Raw genomic sequence first — 10571 nt, 5'->3', positions numbered from 1 at the left:
AGGCTTGTCCCCACCGAATCGAAGCCGCTTTACTTGTGTATTCCCACTCTCTGCTCCGGGAAATGGCTGCACACGAGTAATTAATATCTACGTTTTAATGATGTTTGGAATACACGAGGAGCGCGTGGCTGGGCAAATGAATACCGGCAGTCCCGCTCCTGGGGCTGGTGACCACGGTGGGGACATCAGAGCAGAACACGTCGTCGTTCCCCGGGCTGACGTGGCTGCAGCAGCCCGCTGACCCCGGAGCAGAGTGCCCTGCCCTAGGGCGCAGCAGGGACACCAGGTGACACGTCCTTCTCTCCGTCCTGCATCGTGACGAGGATGCTGACCCGCAGCGTGCCGCAGGAGGAGCGCAGCACCCAGTCACCCTGGTACTCGGGCCCCAGCCCTGCTGCTTCCCCAGGAGGAGGAGGAGGGAGGCGAAGGCTGAGCTGCTGGCAGCTCGTGGCATTGCAGGATACATGCAGCGTGCCCTCGGGGTTGCTGTAGGTGCACTGCCCCGGTGCATCCTCCCCAGGCGCCTCGTCCCAGCCCTGGTGGCGAGCGCATACCTGCGGCCGGAGGGTCACCTCCAGGAGGGGGCGTCCCACGAGGGCAACGGGGCCCGTGCAGGAGGCCTGCAGGTGGACTAGGGGCTCAGCAAACACCTGCAGCCAGCTCAGCAGGTAGGCGAGGCGACAGTCACACACCCAGGGGTTGCTCTCCAGACTCACGCGCACCAGCTCCTCGTTGGCATCGAAGAAGCCCGTGGGCAGGTGGGACAGGCTGTTGTGCTCCAGTCCCAGTGATGTCAGGCGGGGCAGCTCGTCCAGCAGCCCAGCGGGCAGCACGGAGAGGTTGTTGCGGCCCAGCTGCAGTGCTGTCAGCTCTGCCAGCCCATGGAAGGCCTCAGCGGGAAGGTGGGACAGGGCGTTATGCTCCAGCGCCAAGCTCTGCAACGCTGACAGGTTGGCAAAGAGGCCCTTGGGCAGCGTCTGCAGGCGGTTGCGGGCCAGCGAGAGGTGCAGGAGGCACGGGGTGCCCTGCAGGAGGGCAGCAGGCAGCTGGGCCAGGCAGTTCCCCTCCAGGCTGAGGGAGGTGAGGTTGGTGAGGCCAGCAAAGGTGGCAGGGGCGAGGCTGCCCAGAGCGTTGTGCTGCAGCTGCAGCCGCTGCAGCCCCGTCAGCCCGGTGAAGGCACCAGGGGGCAGCTCTGCCAGCTGGTTGCCATCCAGGTGCAGCTCGGCCAGCTGGATTAGTGTTACAAAGGCACGGGGTGGCAGCTGAGCCAGCATGTTGTCACTCAGCTTCAGGACGCGCAGAGCAGTGAGCGGGGCCAGCAGCCCCTCAGGCAGCTGAGCCAACGCGTTCTGCGAGAGGTCCAAGGCCTGGAGGCGTTGCAGGGGGTGGAAGATGTCGTGGGGTAGTGCCTCGATCCTATTTCCCCGCAGGCGCAGATCCTGTAGGCTGCCCACACCAGTGAAGAGCTCCGGGTGCAGGGAGTGGAGGGCATTGGAGCTGAGGGATAGCACGGTGAGGCTGGGCAGCCCCTTCAGCAGCTCCGGGCTGACGGATGGCAGCGGGTTGCCCGACAGCTCCAGCTCAGCCAGGCCGGGCAGCCCACGGAAGGCGCCGGGCTCCAGCTCCTGGATGCGGTTGTTGATGAACACCAGTTTGGTGAGGATGGTGCTGGGGCCCAGCGCACCGCTCCGGACGCGGCTCACAGCCGTCTCCACGAAGAAGAGCTGCGTGGCGTTGCCAGGCAGGCCCACTGGGATCTCCCTCATCCTCTCGTCTGAGCAGAAGATGCTGGCGCGGCCATAGCACTGGCAGGGCAGGGGGCAGGGCAGGGGCAGCCCCCGTGCCAGCAGGGCCCCCAGCCCCAGCATGGCGGGGAGCAGCACGCTGCACTGCAGGAGGAGTGCGGCCTCAGCCCCTGCCGCAGGGCAGCTGGGCCCGCTGTGCTCAGCAGAGCGGTCATGTTCCTAATTGCCCATCCAACACTTCCTTTTGAATTAAGTTCCGGAGCCTGAGCTCCTGCTAAGGGCACGTGCCTGCACACATGCAAGGGCTGAGCTGCAAGACCCTGCGAAGCTGTGCTCATCCTGAGCAGTACAGTGCCGCTACAGGGACTCTGCCGCGCCACAGTGACATCCACTCGGAGATGCCTGTGGCTGGGGGGGTTCTGGCCTTATGGAAGTGCTGCAGCGCAGTGTTGGGCCCAGCCTTCCCTCCCAACACCCAATGTGGTTCCAGCACGCCCCTGTCCCCAGCCCTACATCCTACAGCTGCCACTTACCGAGAACGGCATCGCAGGGACCACCACCACGGGGAACACACTGAGCCTGCTGCCAGGAGTGAAACTCGCCGAGAAGGGAAGATGCGTCCTGGGGCGGATGTGGAGGCAGCTGACGACGCGTTCCTGCTGGGGCGGAGCTGCCCCTTTCTGCTTATCGGCAGCAGCAACCCGTGTCCTTGGAGCTCTCCAAAAAACAGCACAGCCCCGGGGAGCAGAGGTGAATGCACATGGGGCGCGGGGCGCAGAGCACAAGCAGGCACCCCAGTGGGGAAGCATGGCCATGGCTCCAGCTGTGCCCAGGTTCAGTGCCTGTGCCACATGCAGCAGCCCAGCAGAAGTTTCCTTGGGCCCTATTGGTCTCATTGATGCATGAGACTGGCAACACACCTTGCTAGGACTCCTTGCCTAGGAGAGGGGATCTGCACCGCACAGTGAAGCAGAGCAACACCCCTGTGAAGGGGACCACCTTGGGGACATCATGGTGTGGCTCAGAGGGTGAGGCCACCAGTGAAGGCACCCCCGGGAGTCCTGCTCTGCACAGAGGGCAGCAAGGCTCTCAGCATCACCATCAGGAAGCTCACTGAGGTCCCATCGTGCCCCCTAAGAGTCATCATGTTGCCACGGAATGGCTGAGCCCTCCCTCACCCCAGCCCAGCACAGCCAGGCTGTGCAGCCACAACATGCTCACCCTGTTCCAGCAGCCTGCATGGGCTTTTTTTCACCATGAAAAAATCACTTGAGAGGCAACAAATCAAAGCTTGTCTCCCTGCTGTCTTGTTCCAAGGGTGCCTCTCGCCACAGAGAAGCAAACAAACAGCTCTTGGATTTGGACAACCGTGCTTTAATGGGAGGTCACAGAGCAGTACCGAACGGCCCCGAGGCACAGTCCTGTTCACAGTTGCTGTGCAGGTCCCAGCCCAGAAGATCATCCATTCCATCACATACACACAACCACATAGTTGCTTGTGTCAGCACTGGCTCCTGGAGCACCAGGAGCAGCGCCACCCACTGCAATCCTTGTCCTGTAGTACCGTACCTCATACGGCACGGTGCCACGCACGGAGCTGTGGCCATGCCTTGCTGGCTGGATGAGGCACAGTGGCTGCTGGGGACAGCGCAGTCCGACCTGCCCACGGCTGGGCCTTGCAGAGCAGGGCTTTGCCCTCCTGCCCTGTGCCACTGGCAGCACACAGGCTGGGAGCAGGCAGTGGGAGCAGGCGCAGACCAGGCACACTCAGGGCTGGGAACAGGGAGAGGAGAGGGTGCAGCTGCACTGGGCAGGGCTGCAGTTGGTGGGTACCCAGGGTGCACGCAGCCCCGCAGTGCTGCTGGAATGAGAAGCACAGGCGTGTGAGGACAAGGATGCTGCTGGAGGCAGAGGAGGATGCTCCGCTCTCACCACACTGCCTGCGGGCAGGGAGGGCAGCGTGGACGCGGCCAAGTCACTGGGGTGTGCCACCATGGAGCACGCCGGGCTCAGAGCCAAGCAGAGGCAGCCCAGCGCTGCAGGGGTGAGCTACAAAGGCACACACAGCCCTGCTTGAGGTGAGGGTGTGCGCTCAGCTCCTGGCCCTGTGTGATGGCTTCGCACCTCAGCATGGGCTGAGGCTGAGGGCATGGATGGGGCCAGGGACAGCAGGCGGTGCTCAAGGGGACGATGTGAAGTGGGGGAGGGGGAGTTCCGGCACTCTGTGGCCAGGCTGTGGCTCCCTGCTCTGCTATTCGGCACCCTGTACTCTAGCTGCCGGCCCCAGGAAGGGATTGAGCATGGAGGCAGGAGGGGCTGGGGACAGGGCAGCCAAGGGGGCACCCGTGGTTGACACCCTGCTGCAGAGCAGGGGCACAGTGAAGCAGAGCAGCACGGGAGACGTGGCACGTGGAATGATGCTGTCCATCCAGCTCTGTGTCCCTCAGCAGTACCACTGCCCCCAGGGTCCGTGGGGGATCAGGCTTCATTGGGTGCTTTCATCCTCATCAGCACCACGTGGCTCTTCTTCCTACAGCCGTACACCACCAGTGCCACGAGGGCGCAGAGCAGGGCCACGCACAGCAGCACGATGACAGCCACCACCACCGCGCTCTGCGTGCGCGTCAGCCCCCACCACCCCCTGCTTTCCTCCTCCTCTTCCCCCTCCTCCTCCTCCTTCTCCTGGTACCGGGGGGTGGCCAGCAGCGTGGTGGGGGACCCCGATGGCAATTCTTCCTGGGAGGGGCGGGCAGGCAGCAAGGTGCTGGGCCAGGCGGTGGGGAGCTGGTCCTGCCGCAGCTCGGCAATGGGTGCTCCCTGGAGCGGGGCCGGCTGGGCGCACACCGGGGGGATCTCACCCACCTTGCCGGGGTTGGCCTCCAGCCAGGCGCGCAGGGGCAGGATGGCACGGTCACAACGCCACGAGTTGTTGTGCAGCTTCACCTCCCGCACGGCGGCCAGCGGGGAGAAGATGCCGGCAGGCAGGTTCTCCAAGGTGTTGGCGTGCAGCTGGATGTGCTGCAGCCTCGGAGTGGCAGCGAAGAGGCCGCGGGGCAGCGTCTGCAGGCGGTTGTTCTGCAGGGAGATGTTCTGCAGCTTGGGCATTCCCCCCAGAGCCCCAGCATCCAGCCGGCGCAGGGCGTTGGAGTGCAGCGAGAGCTCCAGCAGCTCGCCCAGCCCCCGGAAAGCCCCCGGAGCCAGCGATCGGAGCTGGTTCTTGCTGAGCACCAGAAGCTGCAGCTGGGTGAGGTTGCTGAAGACGGCGGCGGGGAGAGCGGCCAGCTCATTCTCATAGAGCCACAGCTCCCGCAGGTTGGGTGTGGGGCCGAAGGCAGCCGGCGAGATGTCACGCAGGCGGTTGACGTGCAGGGTGATCTTGGAGAGAGCACGCAGTGGTAGGAAGATGCCGGCGGGCAGGGCAGTGAGGAGGTTGTTGGAGAGGTAGAGCTTCTGCAGGTTCCCGTTGTGCACAAAGAGCTCCGGGGACAGCGTCTCCAGCTGGTTCTGGTGCAGGCCCAGTTCCTGCAGCTCGGGCAGCGCGTCAAAGGCGCCCGCCGGGATGTGCCGCAGCCGGTTCTCATAGAGCCGCAGCACCTGCAGCTGAGGCAGCCGCTCGAAGGCGCGGGGCGGCAGGCGGTCAAGGTTGTTGCGGGCCAGGTTGAGCTTGGTGAGGCTGGCGAGCTGGTCAAACAGCCCCTCCGTCAGCTCCCGCAGGTTGTTCCCGTGCAGCTGCAGCTCCTTCAGGTTGCTCAGGTGGGCGAAGTGGTCGGGCTCCACGCGGAGCAGCTGGTTGCTGGAGAGGAGCAGCGACTCCAGCTTGCCCAGGGGCTGGAAGACCTGCACCGGGAGCTCCTGCAGCTTGTTGCTGGCCAGGCTGAGGTAGCGCAGGTCGGGCAGGTGCTGGAAGGCGTCGGGGCTGACGCGCCGCAGGTCGTTCTTCTCGATGCGCAGCCCAATCAGCAGGGAGGCGTTGCCGAAGGACGCCTCTCCCAGCTCGGTGATGCGCGTGTTGATGATCTGCAGGGTCATGGCATTGGCGGGGATGGGGCTGGGGACGGCGGTGATGCCGGCGCCGGAGCACTCCACCTGGGCGGTGCGGACGCACTGGCACTGCTCCGGGCACTGCCCGTGGGCCGGGTGGAAGCCCAGCAGCAGCAGCAGCAACAGCCACCAACCTCCCTGCTCCATGGGGCCTGCGGTGACAAGAAAGGAGGGGGCTCAGCGCCCACCCGGGGATGGGTGCTGCCTCCCCAGGGCCGGACACACCTCCCCAGGAGTTCTGGGGCCAGGCAGGGCAGTGCTGGCTGCGGTGCCTCGCTGCCATGCCACAGCTATTAGTGGCATCCCCGGTGTGCCCCGCTCCTCCGGCAGCTGGGAGCGTGGTTTCCTGTTTTGCAATGAGCTTGGTGAGCTGGTCCCGGTGCTGCTAGCCTGCCAGCATCCCCAGAAAGTAGGGAGCCCAAAACCAGCAGTCGCCAGCACCAGTGGAGCCCAGGATTGCCACAGGAGAAAAAGGACTTTGCTGTGCCATCATGTCTGCATGGACCAAGGACATCCTCTCCTCCCTCTTGTCATGGGAGCCCACCCATGGGTACAGCAGCAGCCTATGCCCAGCTGCCAGCTCCCAGGGGCACATGGCAGGAGGAAACCTGCACTCCCCAGGCACAGAGCAGGGCTCAGCCGGGCACGGCTGGGAGCACACAGGAGTGCAGGGAAGCGCCTGTTGCTGGAGGGGAGGGAGGAGCCCTCTGCAACCAGCACGACTTATGGCTCACATATGGAAACAATCTGCATCCCAGAACAGTTTTGTTTATAGCAAGCAGCTTATAAACTCCGCCAAACGCTTTGCACATCAAAAGCACAGCTCATGTCACTCCCTGTAAGTTAGCTCACGGAGCATCCAACTGGAGGGCAGCTCAGGAAAGACAGCTGTAAGCAATTTACCTCCCTTTCTCTTTTTAGGGACAAAAGCCCGCAGACCAAGGGGATGAACATCCAACCCCTCAGCACCCAAGTGATTCTAACCTCAGCCCCCCAAAACTTCTATCTCCCTTTCCACATTCTTTATGGGCTATTATTTAAGAAACTTTGCTCGCATAACTCCATCAGCTCCCGCAACCCACTCTCAGTTTGTTGGAGAACCCTTGCAGGACAAATACCTCCAACTCACCAAAAGGTGCTCAGTGGCACTGCCCTGCCACGCTCCCACCCCTCGGTGCTGCCCTGGGGATCCCCGGGGGCCTCGGGGCAGCAATAGGAGGTTACAGCAGAGGGGAGACTTACCCATGTCCTGCAGCCGTGAGCGCTGAGCGAGCACAGCTTCGTGCTGGCAGGAGCGCAGAGTGCGGTTCATGCTTCCCCTCCCAGTATATAACCCGTCCAAATCAATGAATCAGCACAGGGGCAGCGGCGGGGTTACGGAAATCACTGCAGCAGAGCGGCTTCCAGCTCGCACTTCCTCAGCAAACAGAGCGATTGACTCGGAGATGGAGTGGCTGGCTTCTCGCTCGTGAACCCTCTCACTTGTAGACAGGCAGTCGGCCCTGAGAACACGCTGTGCACGTCAGCCAGCACGCTGCACGCAGCTCAGCCCTGCAGCCCCCAGCACACAGCCAGACCCTGACTCGTTGGGGCACCATCCTGCCCCGCTGCTGCCAGCATCACCTTGGTGCACCACAGCACCCGCCTCACCCGCTCCAGCCCCTTTAGGACCTGCAGCCATGCACAGCCCCCTCACAGCTGTGTGCAGAGGCTTCCCAGCCGCAGCAGGAAGGGGTGCACTGTGCTTCTGGGCTCTGTGCAGCTTCGAGATGCCCCAGCATCACCCATCACGAGGCCACGGCCAGTGGGGGTTGGTGCCTACGAGCACAGCCCCTGCACTGCCCCACAGCCATGGCACATGGTGATGGAACCCAGCACCGCGGAGAGTGTGGAGCAGTGCACAAAGTCCCGTACCCAGCCCTGCCCTTCCTTCGGCCCCACCACCCACCCAGCTGCCCCGTGCCCACCTCTCCCAAGCAGCCTGGTCCAGCAGCAGCCACAAGCAGAGGTTTGGGAGATAGCACCATGGGAAAATCAACATGTGTCACGCCTCATTCTGAGCCAGCAGCAGCCCCGTGCTAACCACGGGGCAGCAGGACTTCCTGGCCGCCTCTAATCCCGTCTCAGCCCACCCACGTTTCCACAGCAGCTCAGGTCCCAGACACCCTAATGAGCTGCCCGAGATGGGAGCAGACGGTGTTGGCTCTGAACACACTCCTCAGCACAGCACGGGTGCTGGGTTCAGTGTCACTTGCTCTCTGTCACCCTGTGCAGCGTGCCACGCCGGCAGGGCTGATGGCACACAGGGGAAGGGGACCCTGCAGGCTGCAGAGATGGAGAGTGCAGTTTGCAGCTGGACTTGGACCGTGAGAAGAGGGTGGGAGCGAGACCTTGCCAGCAGCTACCGCCACATCACATCTCACGGGTGTTCCCACGGAGATGAGCATGGGGCACAGCTGCTGTGGGACGTGCCGGGGATTGCGGGTCCCCTGCCTACCAGGGCAAGCACCCAGCCTGGCTCTGCCCTTACAGCATCCCCTGCTGCTCGGCTGCCTGCACCCAGGCAAAACCCTGGGATGGGAAATAGGCATTTTGAAAACGCTACCCCCAAGTGCTTTACTTCACATGCCATTGATGCAGCAGATTTTCCCAGAGACGCCGTTCCCAAAATAGACTCCCTGCTTCCATGAGAGATGCAGCAGGAGGTCAGGCAGTGGCTGGGAGCTGCCCTGCAGCCCTGGTATGGAGCGGGGCTGGCCTGCCCTTATCGCTCCCTTGTCTGCCAGCTCCGGCTGCCCACCGCCAGCACTGCTGGGCTGCTGCCCACTCTGAGTCACCCCCCAGGCACACGGCTTTCAACAAGGCACATAGAAATCAAAACCCAGTGCGGCTGAAAAAGCACCGCTCCAGACCCAGGCTGACAGAGGAATGTCATACTCAGCACCTTCCAAGCAGCATGGCCCCAGCAGGGGCAGATGCAGCACACGGGGCTGGGACAGAACATGACTGCACCCCCCAAAAAACCCTTCCTGCAGGAAAGGGAATGCAGGGCACGGTGCACAGGGAGCAGCCCTGGGGCATTCCTGCAGGGACAGCGTGGACAGGGGCCAGCATCAGTGTGCACCCCCTGGCTCCAGGCAAGGGAGAGGAGGAGAGGCAGGCAGGGAAGGGGTGCTCGCCCCCTGGTACTCCCAAGTCCCAACAATGTGGCGTCACCATGTTCTGCCTCACGGCCCAGAACTGGGACAGTCCCAGCTGCATCCGTGCTGGCCCCATTCCAGCACATTCACACAGCTGGGGCTGCGGGTGCAGCAAAGCCGGGCGGCTCTGAATCACCAAGGGACTCGAGACAGTTTGGAAAAATACAAATCACTGCTAAACTTAGCAGCTTGTGGGCTTGGCCGGAGGAGAGCATTACTCATCTGCCAACCAGCTGAGTGCACTGCGCTCACCCCCACAGCACCGCTGCACAGCCCGGCAGCCCCACCACTCTGCCCCCCACAGCCCTGGTGTCAAACCCTGGGCTGCAGAGGGATGCAAGGATGTGCTCCTGACAAGATGAACCCACGGGAATCTCCTGCTCCAAGGTGCACTTGGTGGAGGGAGTTGATGCCTCCAGCCCCCCCCCGCTCTCTACAGTGCGGGTCTGGGACAGCCCTGGGTTTTTCTGACTCCTGCAAACTGCCCTCCCTGCTCTGAGAAGCACCCACCTACCCCCAGGGGCTCAGGGTGTGAAGCCAAACCCTGCTGCGTGAAGGAAGGGGGAGCAGGGTGGAGAAAAACATAGATCATAGAATCATAGAATCATTTGAATTGGAAGGGACTTGTAAAGGCCACCTGGTCCAACTCCCTGCAATGCACAGGGACACACACAGCACCACCAGGTGCTCAGAGCCCCATCCAGCCTGACCTTGGGTGTCTGCAGGAACAGGGCACCCACCACCTCTCTGGGCAACCTGTGCCTGTGCCTCACCACCCTTACTATAAACAACTTCTTCCTTATATCCAGTCTAAACCTCCCCTCTTTTAGTTTGAAACCGTTTCCTCTTGTCCTATCTGGACAGCAGCCCTGCTAACAGTGCATCATGCCAGGAGGGGTGCTCCCTTGAGGCAGAGAACTGCAGGTCCTCAACACACAGGAGCAGGATGATATAAAGGAGAAGAGGAGCAGTGGAACTGAAGAATATTTCTACAGAGTGGGATCTGCTCAGGTGCAAAGAAATAGGACATGAGAGTTGTTGCCTGAAAACAGCGTTCTTGAAAAGCCAGCAGGAAGTGCTGGAACAAAAAACACACAGGTTATCGCCAAGCTAAGCTGCGGGAGCTGGAAGCAAAGCTGGAAAGGTCCACAGAGGAGAAAGCTAAACTGATGGACTCAAGGATACAGAGATGCACCCAAGAGATGCTCCGGGAGGCACAGATTTCCTGCAGGGGCCCAGAGGAAGGAGATAAAGAGAGCACTACAGAGAAAACTAAAAACCTGTGCATGAATGTGAGCCAGCTTCTCCCACTCATCATCCCCAACTTGGAACTCCAGCATAGCGACTTCGAGTTGAATCAGGTGGATGAGATCTTGTAGATGATACTGGAGAAAAACCACATGTTGCAATAGTCATCTCTCTCCTGCCTTCATGCCTTTTGTACAGTACCATTGAAAAACACCTAGTTTCTAAAAGGTATTCTTTAATATTAGAAGAAAAGAAAATGTCCCCCATGGATCTGTCATGGGACTGGTGCCCTTCAACATCTTTATCGAGGACCTGGACAGTGGGATTGAGTGTGCCA

The 10571-nt window shown here is 61.9% G+C and overlaps 2 protein-coding genes across 2 annotated transcripts; both read right to left on the bottom strand.

Moving 5' to 3' along the window:
* Positions 81-2399, bottom strand: CPN2 (carboxypeptidase N subunit 2). The gene is made up of 2 exons (XM_021395773.1): positions 2279-2399; positions 81-1889 (listed from the first exon to the last, which is right to left on the bottom strand). Exons 1-2 carry the CDS (start codon positions 2288-2290, stop codon positions 264-266), a joined length of 1638 nt encoding a protein of 545 aa, XP_021251448.1. The 5' UTR covers positions 2291-2399; the 3' UTR covers positions 81-263.
* On the bottom strand, positions 3104-9644 carry LRRC15 (leucine rich repeat containing 15). The gene is made up of 3 exons (XM_021395772.1): positions 7754-9644; positions 7029-7288; positions 3104-5938 (listed from the first exon to the last, which is right to left on the bottom strand). The coding sequence occupies exons 2-3, from the start codon at positions 7096-7098 to the stop codon at positions 4224-4226; spliced, it is 1785 nt and encodes a 594-aa protein (XP_021251447.1). The 5' UTR covers positions 7099-7288; positions 7754-9644; the 3' UTR covers positions 3104-4223.

This window comes from Numida meleagris, chromosome 4, assembly GCF_002078875.1.
Source record: "Numida meleagris isolate 19003 breed g44 Domestic line chromosome 4, NumMel1.0, whole genome shotgun sequence".
Lineage (NCBI taxonomy): Eukaryota > Metazoa > Chordata > Aves > Galliformes > Numididae > Numida > Numida meleagris.
The sequence above is the reverse complement of the archived record's forward strand: the minus strand, read 5'-3'. Positions and strand labels throughout refer to the sequence as shown.

What these genes read in the sequence shown, in the direction of transcription:
- LRRC15 (XM_021395772.1), bottom strand. Translation starts at nt 7,098, where the DNA reads ATGAACCGCACTCTGCGCTCCTGCCAGCACGAAGCTGTGCTCGCTCAG. An exon ending in CTCACGGCTGCAGGACATGG is followed by an intron (nt 5,939 to 7,028) that starts GTAAGTCTCCCC and finishes TTGTCACCGCAG; the next exon opens with GCCCCATGGAGCAGGGAGGT.